General features: G+C 33.8%; 1 protein-coding gene across 6 annotated transcripts in view; it reads right to left on the reverse strand.

Annotated features, from left to right (window-relative positions):
- Window positions 1–24,947, reverse strand: part of MIPOL1 (mirror-image polydactyly 1) — a 303,368-nt gene that overhangs the window by 85,788 nt on the left and 192,633 nt on the right. For all 6 annotated transcript variants that reach the window (XR_009051220.1, XM_057720561.1, XM_057720558.1 and 3 more), the window contains one exon: window positions 4,671–4,765. Coding sequence is in view for 5 of the 6 variants with exons in the window: in XM_057720561.1 (XP_057576544.1) it covers window positions 4,671–4,765 (95 nt within the window). In the remaining variant the exon portion in view is untranslated. The remainder of the gene's footprint in view (window positions 1–4,670; window positions 4,766–24,947) is intronic.

Consider the following 24,947-nt stretch of genomic DNA (forward strand, 5'->3'; position numbering starts at 1 on the left):
GCCATCAGTTACAACGGTAGGTTTAGCATCCCTACCCATTCACCTCACTTGCCCCTTTCCCTAACTGTGCCAAAAGACACAAAAGGTCAACATTTTCTTTTCTTAGTATTCAAAGTCTTCTAAAACTCAAGGGTAATAAACAGAATAGAGAAACCTCATGATATATACGTCCATATTCCTTATTTCCATTCAGGGAAATGCAGTGCTTATGACAACAGTAGCTCTTAGCATAACCCAGCAAAAGAAAATGATTTTTGGAAAAAAATCTAAAAAGAATAAGGTCACTATCACTAATTAGTAAAAGTAAAGGCAAGGTAGAATGAAAGTCATCAGCATATTTTAATCTGCCTCTAACACTAATAACTGATCACATATCCTCTTCTGTTTTGGCTGTTGGAAAGTTTGAGAGCCAGACATTCTTGAGGCTTACTCTTTCCCTGTTTCTTGGTATCCATGCAAGCTGATTTACTCCTGGCTCTAGCTTACTGTCCTATTTCTATATTTTTCTTAATGTATTTTTAAATTACTGATAAGCAACTTTCTTTGACATGACAATATATATGTATGTATATATGTATATGTATGTATATATATTTGTATGTAAAACTGATTTGAATTAACTGAAAGTGTATTTTTTCTTAAACCTTATTTAAAAAATTCATTATCTATGATGACATACATACACACATGTAAACACACATGCAAATTACAGAATTAGTCTTGGTTTTCTTTACAATTAATATGGAACTTTTCCCTTGTCCTCTATAACAGAAGAAACGTTGAAGAAAAGAAGTTAGTATCTCTATGAATTAGTTGTGCTTCACAAATGGATTTGTAACCACCATATATTCAGGTGTGTGAGAAATATTGTTTACTTTCACTTAAATCAGAATCTGAGATTCCAGAAAATTTAAGCTTTGTGGTTTTTGGTAATTGCTTCTCCCTTCCTAGGGTTCTACATCCCAGGGATCTTACTCCTATTTCATTTAAAGTAAATTTCTGTATATCCTCACAGAATGTTCTCCATACCTTGAAAAAAAAAAAGAAACTATTAATTGTGAGCATAAATTTATTTACATTCACAGCTATTTTTCTGTCTCTAAGCACAAGGTGACCATCTTCCTGTTCAAGGCAAACCCTTCTGCAGATTCTCAATTCCATTCCTTCTAAATTTGCGAGGAGTTCTGTTCTAGAGAAATTCTCTCCATTGACTCCTTCCTATGAGCCATAAACACGTTGAAGTGTCGGTGATTTTTCAAAAACAAAAAACAAAATCCTTAACCCACATTCCTTTCTTCTCAACTGTCATTAACTTCCTTCTATTCAAGTTTCTTCAAGGATCACTTTATAGTCCCAATTACTATGCTTCTTTCCCTCAAATCACTCTTGAACTTACAAAAAACTGGCTTCTATACCTAATACTCTTTTTTTAATTTCTAATTTTTTACAATAAACTGCATATATTGAGAGTGTACAATTTGGTATCCCAATCTCCCAATTCATTCTGCCCCCCAACCCTCCCCGCTTCCCCCACTCGGTGTCCATATGTTTGTTCTCTACATCTGTGTCTCTATTTCTGCTTTGCAAACCGGTTGATTTCTACCATTTTTCTATAGTCCACATATATGTGTTAATATACAGTATTTGTTTTTCTCTTTCTGACTCTTTCTCTTTCACTTTGTATGACAGTCTCTAGGTCCATCCATGTCTCTATAATACTCTAATACTCTATTAAAACTACTCTTGTAGAGGTCACTAATGACTACCTAATTTCAAACAAAAAAGATACTTTCTGCCCTTACCTTACTTAACCATTTAGAAACATCTGACTTTAAAAAAAAAAATCTCATTTCTTGGCTTCAGTAATATTATAGTTTTTGATTCTACTTTTATCTCACTGACTTCTTATTGTAAAAAGAAATTTATCTTAACATTAGTTGAGCACTAACAATAAGCCAAATACTTTTACTTAAAACAACTCTGTAAGGTAAGTACTATAATTCTCATTTTACAAAAAAGAAATGGTCCTGGAGGGGTTCAGTTATATAAGGTCACACAAGACGGAGCTGTCTAAATGCAAATCCCTGTAGCTTTACTACATCATCAGCAATTAAAAAAAAAAACATAGCAGTGAGAGGCATCCTTGTGAAGCTTATCTTTGAGCCAATAATTGCTAACTCTTTATGTAGAAGAGGTTATTTAGCTCTGTTAGACTCATGTAGATTAAAAAAAGTCTTTGAAAGATAAATGTTTAAGCTTCATAATTTTCAAAAATCTTTCAATAATCCTCTGCAATTCAGCAAAGAGAAGGAGCATCAAGAACTGGTATCAAGGTTTGTTTTTCAGTAAGTAATGTGAGTTCATGCCAGATTATCACATTGCATTCAGCATTTTTTGACACTGTCACTTTAACAACAGAGCACCTGCTGTCCTATCTCTCAAGGGTGGCAGGAGAGGGTTCCATAAAAATTCTCCCTATCAATGCGGTGAAACTACTACATACCATACTGCAACATCCAAGATCTGGGCACAAATCACACAGTATTCATAAGTCTTAATAAAGGGTTTAATAAATGCTTCTATTATTCTACCAAGAAGCAACCCTAATTTAATGGAGCTAACTGAAGTGTACATGTAAAATGGCAGCCTTCAAACTTGGCTACATATGGGAATTTCTAAGGAGCTTTAAAGACACTGATAGCTGAGTCTTACCCCAAGAGACTCTGATGTAATTGGCCTGGAATGGGATGGGGATCAGGATTTTTAGAGGCTCCTCAAGTGATTCTAATGCACTGTTACAGCTGAGAATCCACTGTTGTAAAACATAGAGGAAAGACTGTTACATTCACTCTCTTAAAAAAAAAAAAAAAAAAAAGCTGGGATGTCTTCAACCACTATCAGGGTTCTGCTTACCTACATGCCTTCTGATTCTAACTGCAAGCAAATGGTTCCACACAGTCAGTCAGCAACCAAACATACTTGGTACTTGATAACCATGTTAGTTTCCTAGGGCTGCTGTAACAAAGTACCCAAACTAGGGGGCTTAAAACAACAGAAGCTTATTGTCTCACAGTTCTGGAGGCTACAAGTCCAAAATAAAGGTTTCTGCTGGGTTTTGTCCTCCTTGACAGCTGTAAGGGAGAATCCTCCCATGCCTCTTCTAGCTTTTGGTGTTTGTTGCCAATCCTTCATATTCATGTGCTTGTAGATGCATCACTCCGGCACAAGGGTGTCTCTACCCTGGGTCTTCAAATAGTCTTTCCTCTATGCCTGTGTCTCTGTGGCCAAATTTCTACTTTTTTATAAAAACTTCAGTCATGTTGGATTAAAGCCCATGCTAATGACCTCATTTTAACTTGATGAGCTCTGTGAAGACACTATTTCCAAATAAGATCACATTCTGAGGTACTAGGGGTTGACTTCAATATATTTTTTGAGGGCCACAGTTCAACCCATAACAATAACCAGTTACTATATATGGCAATAACATTGCTCCAAAGCATGGGTTCTTAATATGAGGATGGGAAAAATTTTCATCTTTAGTTTTCACTCTCATGTAAATACAGTATTTCCTACAATTATGAACACAGGCAACAAACTGTAGTAGTATTATTAGTGGTTCTTGAGAGTTTGCACCAATAGAAACCACTGGTATTTTCATGTCACATTTCAGTGTTTGCAGTTATCCTCAAAATACCATTTACAGTCATAACTACTTTGAAATGACAGTTTTTAATAGACTTGCTGTTAGATCTAGTTATTTATTAATGTATTAGTAATGTATTAATGATGGCACATGTATATAGTAATATATTATGATGTAATACCTTCATAATTTTATTTCAGTAACACTAATTTTGATTTAATTGCATTTATGCACTTAACATTATTTTAAGAGGGGGACCAAATTTTTAAAACATTTTTCAATAACGTACAACCCTAGTTAGTGAATTCTTATATTTCAGATGAGGTTTTTTTAACCTTCATAAATATTAAAAAATATGCAGGGCATTGTACATCACTTTTCAAACCTTTTTGTTTAAAAAAAACTATAATCCACTGTGAGAATACATATTTTACATGTAGCCCAAGACACAATCTTTCTCTCTCACACAACACAAAACTGAAACAAAAATATCACAAAACAATATTTACCCTTACTGCACTCTGACATTTTCTATTCTACCTCTTTTCATTAAAAAATGCCAGTGTGACCTACTGAATTAATTTCACAACTACTCTTGGAGGATAAATTAAATAAGTCTTAAAAATCCTTTAGAAACTTCTCATACTATGATAAGTGAAAGGCTATTATTACTGCTATTCATGTACTATTTAAAAAATGAATGCCATCATTTTAAAGGTGCCACTTAGATGAGCAAATAGTTCAAGAGCTAAGCAGCCTCCATTTAGACAACTGGTTAAGAGTTATGTAAATTCTGTAATTCCCATTTTATAATGGGAGTCTAAACATACTTTACCAAATGCGGGAAGGAAAAAAGGTACAATACTTAATATTTTATGTCTGAATCATTTCACAATCACAAAAATGTTTTAAGTGCATAAACATTCAATTTCATCGAGGTATTTCCTCATTCACCACTATAAAATTGGGTAGAAACATTTCCCAAACTAACACTTCTTTATGCCTAGGATAAGAAGAATTTTACCTGTAGTAAACTCGAAGTGTCTGGATTTCTTCTTCCAGTTTTTTGTACTGTTGAACTGCGGTTTCTCTGGCTTGTTGCATAGCTAACAACTTTGCCTGCAATTAATTAATATTTTAAGAAATTTAATATTAGTTTGGTATATTAAAATACAGTACTGTACTATGAATAGAAGTCTTTAATTTCTGGGAGTTTAAAAACCTATCATATTTTTAGTAGTGGTTCATATTTTCCCACAAAATAATCCAATTATACTAATAACAGAAATACTAAAGACATGAACATATTTAATATATCAACTTTGCTCATTACTAAACTTCAACCTTATTCATTTGTATCATCAGATATATGCCTTTCTGCAATGTTTAACTTTATACACAGAATTCAGAATGTGGAACATGGGTTTAGAGCATTATCTAGAGTAGAGATAAGCACAATGGGTGTTTCACATATAAATTTTATGTGGCTCCACTGCCTGATCATTAGATTTTCTTTTAACTATTAATAGAAACTCAGAAAATTCTAAATATGTTAAGCCATCTTTGATATTTAACGTGAAAAAAAAATACACAAGCCTACAACCTGATTCTTACAGATAAGATTTAACCTCTTCAATTCCTTTTCTGCAGAAAAAAAAAATCTCTAAAGGGAAAATGGCAGCAATCTTGAATGTTAGAGAGATTTTATTCAAGGGATGTTATTGTTTGTTGCTGCCTATAATACTCAAATTTTAAAGAGTCTTAATCGGTTTTTCAATAGGGTTCAAACTAGTAATTTTAAAAGAATCTCTACCTTCCAACCATCATTCCCACTGAATTTCAGGCATAGTCAAAAAGAGTTATCAACCCAGCTTTTAAGGTATGGTACTGGTAAGTCAGATTTTACTCTTGGTTTATTCAAAGTTTAATCTGCATGAAAACGTTGTCTTTCACTTTAATAGTGCCTGAGAGATAACACAAAGCAAACTATTATCACACATCTCACAAACTACATTAATGGTAATAATTAAAAAGTAATCAAAACTTGGGAGGCAGAAATTCACTAATTTTGCTGAACTCATATGACTTCACTGAAATTATTTTCTTGCATAAGAATGAAGTCACAAGACATTGTGAAATCTGATCCAAGGAATTAATGAGTGTAATATAAATGAACACTAGACAATGCCACTTTCTATTTTAATAATGCAGAATCATAAAAACATGCAGAAGTTTAGATCTCTGTATATAAAATTAGGCACTAAATTAATTAGTTCTCTATCTGGGCTAGCAAATTCTAACAGAGTTAATTTTTAATTAAATTTAAGATGTTTGAGTGCTTTCTTTAACATGTCATATTCCAGAATTATAAATGAAAAATCCTCAAAAATTATTTAAAAAGCATATAAAGCTGGTTTTTGATGCCAATAATTAACAGCTTTGCCAATTTTCAGTATATGATAAAATGATTCAAATGGTAACTTGGAAGACCAGATACCCACTGTGACTAATAACAAATCACAAAGAATTGCCCAAAAAAGGATATACCACATTCAACTTACAAAATGTCAGAGATCCTGTTGCATGTAATTTAAAAAATATAAAATATTTGACAGGTAATTGAGAATTTGCTAAATAAATGTGGACAACGTTAAATACCTTAGATGATTATTTTGAAGCTTTTGTACCTGGCACCTCTGCAAAAAAAAAAAACAAACCAAAAAACCCTCAAAAGCCCAAGCCAAAAAACAAAACCAGCAATGTTCTAGCAGGAAAAATTCATAACGAAGATTATGCCTAAGAAACTTCTGCAATGAAAATGGGATCGTGAGAACTGTACTTAAATTCCCATGTTTTGGGTAATAACAGTATTTCACTTCTCTTCCTATATTTAGTTGGCTATGAAGATTTGGTGTTGCTTCATAGCAATCCACTTAATTTATTAATTCCAAATACCTAATCTTATATCTAGGCTGTGGTGACTATGTTTAAAGCTATTATAAACTTTCTGGCCTTACAAGCTCCTTCTGCTACTTTATCAGATATACGCTTATCTGGTCAACATTTTTTGGGTGGGGAAATACCCTTGCCCTATGCCACAGTGATCTTGTTTAGTCTTGGTGGCTAGGATGAACTTCCTTTCCCACTACCTCAGGAATACATGATATGGATTGTTCAGATAGTCCATCCCGCTAGGCCCAGAAAAAAACTGAATCTTGACGACATCATTTGTTCCTGGATCCCTGTATACCAGACAGACCCAGATTCATTTCTTGGACTTCCTGGGTACATAAATTTTTTTTTTTTTTGGCGTAGGTTAGTTTCACAGTTGGATTTACGGTACATGCAATGTAAGAAAATTTAGCTTACATTAAATATAAATTTAAATGTGCTGTTTCTGTCTATTGCATTTCCTAGTTTCATTATTAATATCATATAATTCCATCACATTACAAGTCAAAAATATATTTCATCTCAAAAACAATAAAAAATTAGCAAACAAGATATTTTTCCTGTTTCTCTGCCATCATATTTCCCATATTTCTGGCAATTACTTGTAAATCTCCTACCCCCAATCTTTAGTACTATAAATCTCTTTCTGAGATTTCCAGTTACCTGTTTGTTGTATATCCTTTCAGAAATAGCCTATACATATACAGGCATATATGTATATTTGCAACTAAATATATCTATTTACAATATTGATGGTATTCTTTACACACTGTTAAAAACCTTGTTTTAAATTTAAAAGAATTTTTGCTATTTTGCTTCCTATTAAAAAAGAAATTCTCCACCCCATGTGCTGTACTCACTAGCTACACTCCCTTCTTTCTCTCCACCCCCTGAAGTGAAACATTTCCATGAATTTGGGTTCATCATTTTCAAGAATATTTTACAATTTTATTATATACTTATATAATTATGGATAATATAGCTGATTGTTTACATGTTTCTGAAGTTTATATAAATGATACTTTACACGTTCACAGACAGTATTATATTTTTGACTTTTATTTGTATTAATACATGTATCTACTCTGATTAGTTACCTTCACACATTGTAAACATGTGCAGTACATTGGGATTACAGATATATTCTGACATTTTTACATAAAATATTTTTACATATTTTTCATATTTAGCATCCTTTTCCTTTGTTTCTTTTTTCCTCTACTTATGTTGGATTAAAATATCTATATGCCCTTTTTACTGTCTGGAATCTATATATTTATATTTTACCTTGAAATTTTGGATAAAAACACTTAAAAATATATTTTTGAGCAAAGCCTACAGTGAGTCAGAATTTTTATATACTTCCATATCCGTGGGTTCCACATCCACAGATACTTGAGGGCTAAGTGGCCTGAACATCCACATATTTTGGTATCTATAGGGGGCCTAGAACCAATGCCTTCCAGATAACGAGGGACAACTGTATGGACAACTGTATGGTAAACATTTTATACAAGTATAACACTTTTTAAACTTGCATTTTTAGGCAAAAATTTTACTGAAGCAAAACATGCATCATATGTATAAGTATACACATGGATGAATTTTTTTAGGTAGACTGGAGTTATACTTCAGACAAAGTAAAATTTCACCCATTTTTGATGTATAGTTGTGTAAATATTAAAACATTTATAGTCATGTAATAACAATCACAATCAAGATACAGAATATCTTCATTACCCCAAAATGTTCCCTTCGGCAACACTGCAGTCAATGTCCCTCCTTTACGTGCAGCCCCTGGCAACCACTGATGTGATTTTCACCCCTATAATTTTCCCTTTTCTAGAATATTGTAAATATCATATGGTAGGCAGCCTTTTGAATATGGATTCTTTTACTTAATGCTTTTAACATTCATTTGTATTATGACATGCATCATTCATTCATTCCTTTATATCACTGAGCAGTATTCCATTGCATGGATGTACTCCATCTGTATATTCATTCACCCACTGATGGATATTTGGATTGTTTCCAGCTTTTGGTAGTTTCAATAAAGCTACTATAAACATATGCATATTGATCATTTTGTGGAAATATGCTTTCATTTCTCTTGCTTAGGTAAACACCAAGGAGTGGAATTGCTGGGTCCCACGATAAGTGTGTGTGTTCACATACTTTAAAAGTTATGTACTCTATTAAGTTATATTCATTATAAAGAAACTGCCAAATGTGCTGGCTAAATTGATAAAACTTAAAAACATCTGTGCTTCAGCAAGGGAAACCATAAACAAAATAAAAAGCCAACCTACGGAATGGGAGAAAAAATCTGCAAATGATGAGACTCACAAGGGATTAATTTCCAAAATATACAAACAGTTCATACAACTCAAGAACAAAAAAGAACAAACAATCTAATAAAAAAAAAAAAAGGGCAGAAAAACTAAATAGGCATTTCTCCAAAGAAGACATACAAATGGTCAACAGGCACATGAAAAGATGCTCAACATCACTAATTATTAGTGAAATGCAAATCAAAACTACAATGAGATTCCACCTCGAAACAGTCAGAATGGCTGTCATTAAAAAGTCTACAAATAATAAATGCTGGAGAGGGTGCAGAGAAAGGGAAACCCTCTTACACTGCTGGTGGGAATGTAAGTTGGTGCAGCCACTATGGAGAACAATATGGAGATTCCTCAAAAAACTAAAAGTAGAGTTGTCATATGATCCAGCAATCCCACTCCTGGGCGTATATCTGGACAAAACTATAATTCAAAAAGACACATGCACCCTTATGTTCATAGCAGCACTAGTCACAGTAGCCAAGACATGGAAACAACCTAAATGTCCATCAACAGATGAATGGTACATGTATACAATGGAATACTCAGTCATAAAAAAGAATGAGATAATGCCATGTGTAGCAACATGGATGGAACTAGAGTTTATCATACTAAGGGAAGGAACTCAGAAAGAGAAAGAGAAATACCATATGATATCACTTACCTGTGGAATCTAAAATATGACACAAATGAACTTATCTATGAAACAGAAACAGACTCACAGACACAGAAAACAGGCTTGTGGTTGCCAAGGGGGAGGCGGGTGGAGGAGGGATGGAGTGGGAGTTTGGGGTTAGCAGACGTAAACTATTACATATAGAACGGATAAATAACAAGGTCCTACTGTATAGCATAGGGAACTATGTTCAATGTCCTGTGATAAACCATAATAGAAAAGAATATAAAAAAGAAATGTATATATATGTATAACTGAATCATTTTGCTGTACAGCAGAAATTAATACAACATTGTAAACCAACTATACTTCAATAAAAACAAAATGAAACAAAACAAAACAAAAACCATTTGTGGTTAACTACAAGAGCAATGCCGTTTGTTGAATGCCTTCTATGGGTTGGACATTGTACCAAGTATTTGAAATCCATTACTATAGTCTATCCTCACAATCAATCTATGAGATAGTTCCTAGTATCCCTATTTTACAGGTGATAAAACTGAGATTTATGACCATTAAGCAACTTGTAAATATAACAGAGCTAGTGCCTGACAGAACTCAAATACATATTTAAGTCTGTTTGGTCCAAAATACATATTTCTCCCTTATACCTCAATATACAGCATTCTGGGGGCGGGGTGTCTGTGGGGGGGTACCTTTTCTCTTTTTTTGTTTCCAGTTTCATTAAGATATAATTGACATATAACACTGTATTAATTTTAGGTGTACAACATAATGATTTGGTGTATATATATACTGCAAAATAAACACCACAATAAGTTTAGTTAACATCTATCACCTCACAATTTTTTTTTTCTTGTGATGAGAAGTTTTAAAATTTACTCTCCTAGCAACTTTCAAATACATGATACAGTATTGTTAGTATACACTGTCACTTCTCCAGGACTTATTTACCTTAAATGACTGAAAAAAAAAATGTTGGTTAACTAATGTTAGGTTAATCTTATAATTATGTGGCTCATTATTCTTAAACTATATCTATCTTCAGCAATGCCATCTACTAAATAGGACAACCATTCAAAATACTCCTGTATTAGAAGTGAACTATTATTTCCTTAGAATTTTATCCAGTAATGTGGAATGACAAAAGACTACACTACTCACATCACTGAACACTATTTGTTATGGATATTGTGAAGAAACCGCTTTTATCTTACTTTAAAATCTTGTTATGTTTGTTTTTGAATGTGTTTTTAATAGCAATAGTCTGATACAGTTAAGCCTTCCTTTGGTAACTCCAAGACCATTAATGGAAATCTCTTTTTATCAGAGAACAGAGGCATTTGATCTCATGTGTGATATCTGCTAAAGAAGCATACTGTACAAATTAAATCACAGAACCAAATAATGTTAGACCTGAAAAAGATCTCAGAGGTGATATAGTCCTGTACTTTTACAGGTGAGGAAATTGTTGCTAATACAATACATTTAGGGAAACATTTGGAAATTGTTCAAGGTTTCATAGCTGGTTATAAGGAAAGTTGGAACTAGAATAAACTATCTGGAAAATATTGTTTATTATTAACATGCAATTAACATGTATGTTAATTGTTTTAATACAAGTGTTTTACAGAGTAACCACAAATATATAGGCTGTGCTACATTATTAAATACATCTGTAAGATATCTAATCAGATGTTTTCAAACAGTATGTCTAATTACAGAACTGCTCAAGCAATGTAACTACAACCATTCTAGTATTTGACTTCTTAACCTCTGAAGCATGTTAAGAACCTAGTAAAGAAACACTGCAAAAGGATATCTAAAAAAATTAGAAGCTACTATATCAGAAAGATACAAATTACTGATTTCAAATACATTTCCCCTTCACAGGAAGACTGGGCTTGTGCACCACAGTACATTACTACGGTGTGTTATTCCTCAGAGGTTGTTAATATTTTGTCTTCATGCCATGTCTCTCAGACCAAGGATGATCAGGTTCTAGACTCGAAAGCAGTCATATATGCACCGTCTAGTGATCTGTGGTCTGACATAAGGGAGGAAAGAAATGAAAGCAGAAATAAAAACATTCATAGGCAGACAATGACCCCTTAGCAGTGAGCAGAAACCATGAAACAGAGAAAAGAAGGGCAGAGAGAAGTACCCAAGAAAGAGCACAGCACAGTGATTAAGAACAAGCTTGGGTTTAACTTCCAGCAATTAGTTCTATGAATTACTCTAAGAATAACTAAATAAATTAGGGTCACTGAGCCTCAGTTTTCTCTTTGGTAAAGTGGGGGTGATAATACTCATGTCACAGGATTATTATACAATGATAAAAATGAGATAACTTACCATACTACGTAGCCATATCAAAGTGAACAAATATATAAGCTGTACAATAGACACTATCGAACCTTTGATGTGAAATTATTGTGGAAACATGTCAGTAAGGAATAGCACTTACTAGTATTAGTATCAAGCAACAGGTCAATAAGGTGACAGGAATTGGGCTTAAAGTGCAAGTTCAAGCCATGTGGTCGTCTAAAGCGTGGCTGTCAAGGACCATGGTCATAATAAATATTTTAGACTTGTAAGCCATAAAGATTCTGTTGCAACTACTCACTTATTGTTGTAGAATGAAAGCAGCCATCGACAATATGTAAATGAACAAGCATGGCTGTATTCCAAAAAAACTTTATTTACAAAAACAGGCAGCTGGGGCTTCCTAGGTGGCGCAGTGGTTAAGAATCTGCCTGACAATGCAGGGGACACGGGTCAAGCCCTGCTCCAGGAAGATCCCACATGCTGTGGAGCAACTAAGCCCGTGCGCCACAACTGTTGAGCCTGTGCTTTAGAGCCTGTGAGCCACAACTATTGAGTCCACATGCCTCAACTACTGAAGCCCATGCACCTAGAGCCTGTGCTCTGCAACAAGAGAAGCCACAGCAATGAGGAGCCCGCATACCACAACGAAGAGTAGCCCCCTTTCGCGGCAACTAGAGAAAGCCCATGTGCAGCAACGAAGACCCAACACAGCCAATAAATACGTGAATAAATAAATTAATTAATTTAAAAAAAAAAACAAAAAAAACAGGCAGCTGGTCCAGACTGCCAACTATGTATCTAGAGTGCCAGAGACTACAGGTTTACATAGAGCCTGCTGAATTTCTGTTGGTCTTTATAAGCTTTTGGTTAATGTTTTCAGATACCTGTGGAAATGAAGAAAGGAAATACTTGATTTGTCTAGACTAACATGAAATGAAATACCTGAAATTCACACTGTTCTAGAACAGGTTTGCCAGGGCACATGACGCTAGGAAGGAAAAAAGGAGTTAATAGTGGTTGTATGGCAATCATGTGCTTGTATGGTAATGCTGCATTGTGACAGGAAACCATCCTGTGAGTGAGCCATGATTTCACCTAGTATATGTAAAGTGAAACAAATGAATTAAAAAACCTTGCAGCTTTAAATTCTATCTTCCCTGATGTTAATAGAGTTTCAGCAGCATTCTTTTTATTAGTGTTTGCATGGCATATCTTTTTTATATCCTGTTAACGTCAATCTTTTTTACATCCTGTTAACGTCAATCTTTTTTACATGCCTAGGTTTAGATGCGACTACTGTAAAAAGCACAAAGGCAGACCTTAGAGATACTGAGAGTTCGGTTCTAGACCACCACAATAAAGTGAATATTGCAATAAACCAAATGACATGAATTTTCTAGTTTCCCCGTGCATATAAATGTTATGTTTATCCTATACTGTAGTCTATTAAATGTGCAATAGCATTATGGCTAAAAAAACAATGTGCATACCTTAATTAAAAATACTTTATTGTTAAAAAATGCTAACCATCATCTGAGCCTTCAGTGAATCATAATCGTTTTGCAACAGTAACATGAGAGATCCCAGATCACAGATAATCATAACAAATATAATGAAAAAGTTTGAAATAGTGAGAATTATTAAAATGTAACACAGAGACACACAGTGAACAAGTGCTGTTGTAAAAATGGTGCTGAAAGACTTGCTTGACAAAGGGTTGCCACAAACCTCCAATTTGTAAAAAATTGAGTATCTGTGAAGCACAATAAAGCAAGGTGCAATAAAATGAGGTTTGCCTGTATTTTTTTTCCAGTCTAAAAATCTTTGCCTTTTGACTGGGACATGTGATCTCTTTACATTTAATGCAATTACCACTAGATATGGGCTTAAGTATACATTCTTATTTTGTGCTTTCTATTTGACCTGCTAGTTCTGTTACTTTTTTCTTTTAAAATCACCTTTTCTTGTTATATTTTGGGTTCTTTTATTATCCCATTTCCTCTTCTTTATTTGAATATAATAATTCCTTCACATTCTTTTAATAGTTATCCCAGAAATTACAAGGTTCAAGCTGACATAAATTTAATATTAATACTCCTGGACAATGAGATGACCCCAAACCCTTTAATTCTACTTTCCTCCCAGTTTATTTGTTACTGTTTTTTAAATGTATTATAATTCATCTTATTTAGGTTTAAACCCCAGAGAATATTATTAACATTATTTTCTTGAGTCAGTGTGCATTTATATTTGTCACTGTTTTTGTATTTCATTCCTTCCTGGTTGGGAGGTTCCTTATGGAATCATGTTCCTTCTATTTAAACACAGCTCTTGAAAGTTTCTTTAATATAAAGCTGAAAATGACTAAATTTTTACTTGTCTGAAAATGTGTTATTTTCATGTTTTTTCTTTTTCTGGAAACTGTACATGATTCTTTTTCAGATGTGCCTGGTGTTTCCTAGAAAACACTGTGGCTTATTCTCATAGTTGTGATTCATAATCTATTTATTTAAATATTCATTGAAGCATTTCGTACACAGCTACTCTATATTCTACAGACAACTTTATTGTTGTGTTTGTGTATTCTCTTTTTGGGTTTGTTCTGTCTGTTGACTACCATTTACAATGATTTTCTTCCTCATGTGCTTGACTGACCCTCGTTGTGAATTCATATTTTCCGATAATAATTTATGGGAATTGTGCTGGACTAAACTGGTGATACCTTTCTCTCAGGAGAACTTGTGTCTGTTTCATCAGGGAGCCAAGGGAGACAATTCCCAGATAAAGTTCAAGAAATCTGGATTAATGCTGGAGTTTCTGGCTCAGACTGGGATCCCAAGTGAAGATCAAAGTACTTCTATAGATGTTTGCCCCTGGTGTAACCGGGGACCATTGGTTTGCTTACCATTGGAGAGGGGAATGTCTGGTTCAACTTCCAATTTTGTGGTGAAGTAAAATCTTTGGAAGGTTTCCTCTATTTTTTGTGAGTCTAGCAATGCGTGAATTAGATTCTGTCCAGGACCTGGCAGGTTAGCAGCAGAAAGGTTTACCACAGCATGTTTTTGCCACACTTCACAAAGGAAAACCTTATATTGAAATTTAACACATATTATGCCATCAAAAGTAGATCAAACTGTTTTTATAATTTAATGTTTGAAATTCTCACATTTGGTACATTAACTAGATTTAATTATTTTAATAATTTAATAATTTTCTTGAATTGCTTTTAAATAGAAAAGATACAAGAGACAGTTTCAGATTGCCACTTGACCTTCTCTGAGAACAACCCACTGTGCGGCTGTCTAGACTAAAATCCAAATACATGAAGCGTAAAGTAAAACTTTGAGCATAATCACCCTAACAATATTTTCAATATCATAACTTTTAAGCTCTGTATTAACTAGTGTGACATCATTAGTATTTCTTTTGCTTTCTGCCTTTAAACAATAGTCTCTCTGTTCTACAATAAACACAATATAAAAATAAAAACCATTTAAAACAGTTTAATAGTCAGAATGACTACGGCAGCTAGCACGGTTCAGCTGAGTGATAAACTGGGTGATAAGCTTGTCATACGCCTGATCTCCAATAACTGCCACATATTCTAATTTAACAAACAGTCCAGAAGTTATCATAGGATCGCTTATTTTAAAGGGGGAAAGAATATATAAGAAATTATTTAATTGATAAAGTGCTGAAAAGTAGAAATTGAAACATTCCCCATAACTACCTTTAACAATATGAATCCTTCAGGAAAAAAAATTCCTTGGGGTGGGAGAACCACTTGTTAGGAAATTATTTACTTAAACCCTCTCAGTTTTTAAGGTTATAAATAAAAGTTAGTGTCAGAACCAGAAGTTGAGTACAGAACTCTTTACCCATTCAATAAATAATCCTGAGTCTGTGCATTAACTACGTTGGCAACCTCTTCTCCAACTTCAAACAAGTCATTATAACCTACTGCAATGACTCTAAAGGTGACTCTAAATAGTTTATTCCAATTTCTAGCTCTTTTTCTGTTCACTGTCATTTATTTTAAAGTCTTCTTTTTGTATTTTTATTTTTAGCGTATATCATTCAATTTTTAAGCCATAAGTAATTTAATGTATTTATTTTGAATCATTTCTTTGTCTATTAATTCAGATTGTGTAGGCTCTATCTTTTCCATTGAATGTACCCCATCTCAGAAGATACTACCTTCACCTTAAATTCGTTGCTAGGTAGATCCTGTTAGATGTCTGGCTCCCAGGACTTCTTGACTATACCTCTGAAAGTTATTTATACAGATATGTACAAAACCAATGACCACCTCACTGGCTTCACTAATAATCTATCCATCATTTAATGAGATTTGCTTCTTTTAATGTCTAGAAAACAGGTTAATCATGCAGTATTCATAGTCTTCAGAGAATAGCCATTAAATTTTTGATTTTCTGTCTATAACACCACCTGTTCCTGAGGTTATTTTCTCTGGAAAAAAAATCATATGCAAGAAAACAAAGCATCAGCTGGAATGTGAGTTCCCCCCAAAGTCCATTCTCCTTTCTCATGGCATGATACATTCCTTTCACTGAGCTTGCTTTCTCTGGTACTACCTAAGAACATGAGCACACAGAGAAAATTAAATTCTTATTTAAGCTCAAGAAGCAAACATTTCCCAAAATGACAATATTCCCCTCCTTTACTCGAGTCATAAACATTTCTCTACATGCCAGTGCTCTTCTATTTAGTTAGAATTTTAGTCACCAGTATTTTGTTTATTTGTTCTGGATTGTGTATGTTTTTTCACTACATCTATAATACACTTCATCACCTGAACACCTGCTGAACTCAACTTAAACTTGTCTTGCCAGCAAAAAATTTTGAAATTATGCAATCTGCAATTCAGTCCAGGGCAAGCACTTGGGTAGAATTTCTTCTATACCTTTCAACATACTTAACAACAATTAAAGAACTGCCTGCGTAGAAATATTGCCAACTGAAAAGTTAGTGAAGCAAGTTTAATCAAGTGAACTTGAGTAACATTTTAGCTAAGGGATTTTCTGATACTCATGTTAAATCAGTACCATATTCACTGTCTAACAGATTAACTTTAAAATTAACTTAAAATTTTATGAATGTATGAAAAGGAAAATCACTATGATCATGTATTTTCTAATTAATAAAAATAAAAATTTCATTCATTAAAAAGTTTTTATACATAGGCTACAAAGAAAATGTAAGACTATGGAAAAGGCTATTGAAAAATCAGCCATGATAACTGGAAAAATATATTTATACAAAGGAAAACAACATCTTAATAAGTTACATTCTACATGGAAATTTTTAAGATAGGAGAAAAGCAAATTTTAAAATATATAAACATTAATATATAACTAGCAAAAATTACAATTATGTAAACATAAATATATAGCTTTATAACCAAGATTAAGTGAAAGATATTTTTACTGAAATAGTTTATAAATAAGAGTACTAAAAAATTTCAAATAAAAGAAATGGTAATTTATAAGTCTCTCATTTGTGAAACCATTTTACTCAGGTTTCTAACACTAAATCCATAAATTTCTTATTCATCTTAAAAATCAACAAGAAATAACTGAAGTTATCTGAATTACAGGCAAAGTTTTAAAAAGACCAAAACACATTTTAAAGAAAAACAGATGAAGCAAGATTTCACATATAAATTAAAAGTTTTCTTAAATACTTTAAGTTGACATACAGGCAGTAAACAAAGCAAGTTTTTAAGAGATGACAAAACAAAGGCAGAAAAATTACTAAACCTGACTTCATTTGTGTTAATCAATATAAACATTAATTTAAACAAAAATTCTATATATGAATGTGGAATTATTTGGGAGTTGTGTTTAAGCATGTGAAAAGCATAAGAAAAGAGAATTCCCCGTTTCCTTTTGGATGCTGCAGACAACAGCAACACAGCCTAGGGCACACTGCTGCGGATTTTAACTGTTGTATGGAACTACTCAAAATGCTTTTGATCCATTTTATCTTGCAAGTTAGCAAAGAAATGTTGCAATAAGAAACACCAACAAAGATCTGAAAAAGTTAAGCTCTGGATTACCATATTGTGTTCTCCTGCCATTCAATGCTTCATACAAAGGCAGTGGTGTTCAAAGTAAGGAAAAAAAGTGGAGGGAGAGAGAAAAAAGAGAAACTGGTCTCAGAGAGTGCAAAGCACAAAGTAAATAATATTCTTCTACATCCCTTCTTTTTCACAGATTGGATGTTAAAAGAGTTGCAGCAATTAGGCTTTTGTTAATTACCAGCTGTTGAAACAGATGTGTTGACTATCCTTATTAGCCAACAGCTGGGTGAGAAGAACAATTGATGCTCCCTAAAACCAACAGCCAGCTGCTCTGCAGTAATTATCTCCAATTAATAATACAGGTGATAAAGGCAAAAAGCTCCTATCCTCTGTTTCAATAACTTTGGTAGTTTCAATAACTATGGCTTTATCATTACACAGTAATAGAGAATACATTTATTACAACAAGTAAGGTTGTATATTTGACTCGCATTAACTCTATGGTAGTTTCCATTATGCAATTTCTGGAGAAGGAATCAGACAAGTGCTCAAAGTAGAAGCAGACATTCGGCAGGCTTTAATTTATCATATTTCAAATGTCACTGCCAACTTACTTCTCTAGTACTAACAATAATAGCTAAGCACTTAAGTTCTTTGAAAAAGAGAAGCATAACTAAAATCTATTCTTTTTGATTTCCAGGTGTTTTCACTGATCATGTTTTATAGTCAGTTCACTGAAGTAATATTTTTCCTCTTGGTATGCCTAAATATCAGTGTCTTGTTCCCTAGCTTACATTTCCTAGGTGATTGGTAGAAGCAATTTTACCAAACCCAAAAAGAATTTACTTCATAGCAGTAAACACTGTTTTATGTACACAAAGAGATCAGCAAAGCAAACAAGCAAGCAGGAAAACAAAACATAAAACTCCATTTTTATTTTGTAGACATCATCCTATTCAAGTTTCTAATTATGATGATGTTAAAAAAGAAATATCACAATGTAGCATACTAATAAAATAGGAATAATTGTATGTATAAAAATTACTTCTATTTTCTACTGACAAATGTTCATATTAAAATTTCACTTAAAAGAAATGTAAAACAAAGATTTAAACAAGCCAGGGATCCATTTCTGTCCTACAAAAGAGGTATCTACAAGAATTTACAACCATATCTATTCACTAATTAGAGAACACTTAAAGACACTGTCTTTCTGAAAACAAGGATTAGAGCTGGATGAATACACCCCTTTCACAAACCTTCCTCATGTCTCTGTTGGGTCATCATAAGCAGCTTGTTCTTCCAGCATTAAATAGAAAAGCCTACCGATTATCAGTTCTGAACGCCCTCAGTTAGGCAACAGCACAGTTAATAGGGACAGAAACTTTAAAAAACATGTAAATAAATCATTTCACCAAAAGAGGCTATAATAAAAAAAAAAGGAACAAAGGCAAACTTTCTCCAGAAATATTATTTAGGTTGCCACTTGGGCACTCTGGCTTTCCAATACAAAACATCAGAAGCTTACCCTGTTCCATGTAATTACAGGAATTTCAATATTTATATAATTACAAAATTATAAACAAGAGAGATAAGCACATTACAAAAAAAGAGAAAGATGGTCCATTTCTATGAAACCAACTTCCCATGAGAATTTGTAATACTTAAAATTATATAATTCATAAGGAAGCTCCTGATATATAGAAGCTAGCAAAGTGCGTAAATGGAGGAACAAACAGTGTTTATGTCTGGACATCTTTATTAGGCCATAGAATTCATTCTGTGATTTCTCAGTTCTAAGATAAGACCTAACTTCTTACACTGTACCATTAAGAGCAAACATCTTCTACCCTGACATTGGAGCAGTGCTCTTTTCCCTCTGCACTACGCAGGAGTATTGGAAAAGTACACACGACACAGCAGCTGATCATGCTTTTCTCTTCTCTGTGGAAAGGAACAGGTTGTGGTTACCATCCAAGGCAGCCATGGCTACTAGTGAAGCAAGAGGGCTGTCCTCTCATTATATCCTAGGTGACCTAAACACAGGGAAGGCAGAGGGGAAACCTACTCCTAAACTCATTGCTGTTTAAAACTAAGCCAGGAAGTATATAACCTCTCTTCTGCAAAAAAACTAACAGCAATTTGTAGTGAATATCTGAATGCTGTACACAATTCCTCTAAATGCTGCCTGTTTTGAAATTTTAAAACATCTAGGGATAACTTAGAACAGTACTCAAGTATTCACAGTTAATTTCAACAGGAGATGCTTCAGATATCTTATTTTCACACCAATTTCAATGGATTTCCATTTAAGAATTTTACTGTATGATTTAATAACCTGGGATACACATCTGCATTTTCTCATCCATAACATACACTTCCACTGTTCAGTATGCCTTTCCCATCTTGCTCATTGGCAGACTCAAGAACTTGCTCTGCACTGTCTTTCAAACCTCCCCAAAAAACTGTTCTTTGTTCTATGCTTCACTTCACCTTGTGTATACAGCTATTACAGCATTCATCTGATTACATTTGCATTTTTTGTACATTTATCTACCTAATAGATGGCAAACTTCTTTTCCTTTTAGTATTTCCAGCATGTAGTATATAAGCTCTTATTACATTTTCAATGAATAAATGTAAATATTGAAAAATAACAGATATCTTTGTCTACTTATTGTTCAAAAAGTAATTTATATAAATATAAATCATATCATATAAAGATATGTTTTATTTAAGGTTGACCCACTATGTATATCCCCATGAATAGAAAACTTTATCCTCTTAACTGAAATAATCAATTTGACTTTAGTGAATTTCATATTCCACATACTAATTCCAGTTTTACATAACCTCATAATTGATATACCTCATAAATAAAGGTAAAACTTTAAAAGTAAAAATAAGGTTTTTTAAAACCTCCTCTATCCTCACTTACCACTCCTACAGTTGATTTGAAATAGTTTTAAACTGCAGTCTAGGCCATATTTTGGATTCTTCCTGTTGTCTGCAGGATTTGGAGAATCCTTTCTCAACACATATCACAATCAAAATTATCTTATCACTGCTTAAATTTATCTATAAATTTTAAGGCATATTGGCTACCACTGATTCTTATATATTATTTTTCCTTCTTTTGAGATGTTTTACTTTTCTTTAGGCTATCATATTTCAAGTAAGGATAAATAGGTATTTTCTTAGGCTTGCTTGTTAAAAAACAAAAGTCTTTGCTCTGTCGACTTGTATAAATGATATTTGGGATAGATATAGGATCCTCAGATTGTGGCACTTCCTGTAAGATTTATGAATATAGTTGCACTGTACTGCTATCCAGTTTTGCAAGTGAGAAATTTAATACGAGTATGATGCTCTTTCCTTTACAAACCATTATTTCTATCCTGGAAAGGTGTAACATTTTCTCTTCACTAACAGAGTACAGCTATTTTAGCCAGATATATCTATACATTTGACACATGTATATAAATTCACATATGTAATAAAAAATTTATTCTACCCAGTCCTTGCAGTACTTTCATTTTGATAACTTGAGTTCTTCTTTGGTTCTAGTGAGTTTTTGTCTATTATAACTTTGAATATGGTTTCCCTTACATCTACTCTTTTCACTTCTAGAGTTACTCCTGTTTTTCACATACTAGGTTTTCTTTGTCTAGCATTTCACTCCAATTCCTTATTTCTCCCTTTGTTCTTGCAGATCACTAGATTTTTGTGCCTGATCATTCTGTTGTTCAAAGCTCCTACAGTATCTTTTTTTTTTTTTTAATGCTGGTCTATTTTGATCACTCCCTCAAAAGATCTCTGACTCTCCATAAAAAGTCATTTTAATTTAAAAAATTTCTTCTTGTATTAAAACAGCTTCAATTGGAGCCAACTGTGGTAGAATATTGTCTTTCTCCACGAAGCGATCAAATTCTCTGAATTATATGCGGACTCTCAAGCCTATTCATTATCAGCTCATATGGTTTCCCTCAGCACATCTGAAAACTACAGTAGTGTATTTGGAAGAGTGGTGATGAGCAAGGTTGAGTAGTAGTAGTTTCTTCATTAGGCAGATTGGCAAGTTGCTCTTAGGGCATGATCATTAACTGTACAGAGATAGCTTCTTTCCAAGATAAGGGAACCTACTGGAGCTCCGGTATTCAGGGCAAAAACAACTTTTATTCCGTCACTTCTTTTCCTATCATTCATTCACACTTTTAAAAGTTGTATTTGTTTTTCTTTTGTACAAATGGCAAATAATCCTCCTTTTGGATGACAATATTGACTCCATAGGGATTAGTATTGATCCTGCAGTGTTCACTGAACTTTGTCCTATCCTTATCAATGATCTCCAGTCTCAGTAATCTGAACTTAGGCACTTCATTCATGAAATACTCCAAAAGCCTCCAAGCCAGTCTTTCCTACCTTCCTACACCTGCCATAGTTAACTCTATTAAAACCTGTGAAATTACTTTCCACCAACTCTGATATTATCAAGTCATACATTTTATCACTCCTACAGGAAAAAATCTTCAGAGTTTGCCTTATTTCTATTGTACCAAGTACAATCTCCTTCGCTTCACTTTCAAGAGCCCACTCTCTGACATCAGAGTTGTCCACAGGGTGCCTAACTGTTTTGGGAAACCCCTCCATGGGGTGTAAAAAGTCCTGCTCTTTAGCAATGGGTGCAGAAGTACAGGGGGAGTACAAACTCATATGGCAGTCCAAAAGATAGGGCTAAAAGCAATGCTGGTTTTAGCATGTGACAGATACAGCAAAATTATCTGCCTCCTGCAACTGCTGCTTTTTCCTCTGGTCACTGATTTAGCAACCACGATCTGTGGTTCAAAATCACGGATCACTCCTAGTGATGCAACTTAAGTCCAACAAAAGTACATTGTCAATGTTAACAGTTCATCTCTGACTTTCTCTGTGCATTAATTGTTGTGCTTTGTATCAAGATAGTGCTAGTTTAATGTTTAACATAGTGAAGATTATGAACATGCTTTCTAAGAGCTCAGATAATGAAAATGAGAATGATGACAACACCAATGCTGGCATGACCCAGACATCACCAAAAATGAAGGCTAAACGAGAGGACACATGCACAGGTAGATCAGGCAGATAAACAACCAAAACAGAATGTACTACAAAATATGCAGAGAAGAATTTGGGGTTGGACATGGTGGAGAGGAAGATGTGAAAGCACATATGGATACTGAATCTCCCAAGTCTGGGGTGAGACAGGCAAGGGTTTCTAAATCAATCAAAGGTTTTTTTTTTTTTTTTTTGGTCTCCCCAAATCACACCAATAATAAATTACACAAGGCTGCATTAGCCTGGACGTACTACACAGAATAGACACAGATTATTATTTTGTTTCCTTGACTGTTCTATGAAACTGAGTAAAATTACCTATCTTGGCTTAAAGGTTGCAACTACGGGATTTTGATAAGAGTTGTCCCTTATAGTATAGAGCTGACTCTGTCAGCACTTAATAGCAATCATACTTTCTATACTTTCAAGCGATGTGCCAAATCAGAGCAACAAAAATCATCCCCCTTACTTATTAGGTCCTCTCATTTGAAAAATGGGGTTTCAAACTGTCTTATTGATTTCTATGAAACAAACAATCTTTTGTTTTCTTCAAAGAAAACAAAACAAAAGCTTGTTGATACCTTGTCCAAATATTAACTAGACTTCTCTCATTTATCTGGATATTAGGCAGACAGTACAAATGTAAATTTTGGCAGTTTCTTTTCAGTCTATAAACTTCTTCCCAAAGAAAATGAAAAGATCTCACTTGCCACATGTCCTGCACACCTTGTATGCAATACTTCTAAGAAAGGGGTATGATCTGTTTACCTGTGATACTGAAGCTTTTATAATGAAAGTTTTGTTCACTTTTGATTCTTTCAAAACATGCAAAATTATTTAATGAGATTTTTTACTTTATAGAAATGGAGGTAGACAGCCTCCTTAGATATGTGCCTATGATGGCTATCATTGCTGCTGGCCATAGAAAAGATATTCAAAGGCTGGCCTGTAATAAAATCATATTTTCAAAGTACAGGACAAAAAGAATGTCCTTCTATGATTTGGAAACACAATGACGATACTGATATGTTTTGGCTCAGAGGTTTAATAGTTTCTCTAAAACTGTTTTTGTTTTTTTCTGCTTAATAGTTTTCTCTAATAAAACTGTTTGACGATCACTAAAAAAGCTATAAGGAGCCTAAAGAAGGAAGAGTGGACCACCTGAGTCATTTGATGTTATGTGTAGGTTGTGAAAAATGCGTATACAACCAAAAAACAAACAAAGAAGACCCATTTTGGGGAATAAAACCGTTTTAGAACTCAAAGTCACCGGAGAGCAGCATTATATTAGTTTCCTAGGACTACTGGAACAAAATTACCAGAGACTGGGTAGGTTAAAACCACAAGAATTTATCCTCTCACAGTTCTGAGGTCAGAAGTTCCAAATCAAGGTGTCAACAGGGTTGCGTCCTTCCAGAGACTATGAGAGAGGACCTGTTGCACGCCTTTGTCCTGACTTCTGGTGGCTGCCGGCAATCCTTAACATCCCTTCACTTGTGTACACATCACTCCAGTCTTTGCCTCTGTCATCACGTGGTTTCCCTTCCAGTGTCTTCTGAGTCTGTGTCCAAATGTTCCTCTTATAAGGACACCAGTCATCAGATTAGGGCCCACCTCCATGCAGTTTAATCTCATTTTAACTTGATTACATTTGAAAAGAATTGATTTCCAAATAAGGTCACATTAATGGGTATCAAGGATTAGAACTTAAGGGTCTTTTTAGAAGGACACAATTCTATCCACTACAGGCAGACAAAGTAAACAGGACTTTCTCAATTTCTGTAGTAAACTGTAACTCACTTGGAACCCAATTTTGAATTCATGAGTTCAAACTACTTCTGTGTTCAGCTGATGCTGTGAAAGCCTTTGAGAAAATTCAACATCCATTCATAATAAAAACTC

Source organism: Hippopotamus amphibius, chromosome 2 (assembly GCF_030028045.1).
Source record: "Hippopotamus amphibius kiboko isolate mHipAmp2 chromosome 2, mHipAmp2.hap2, whole genome shotgun sequence".
In the NCBI taxonomy this organism is placed as follows: Eukaryota; Metazoa; Chordata; class Mammalia; order Artiodactyla; family Hippopotamidae; genus Hippopotamus; species Hippopotamus amphibius.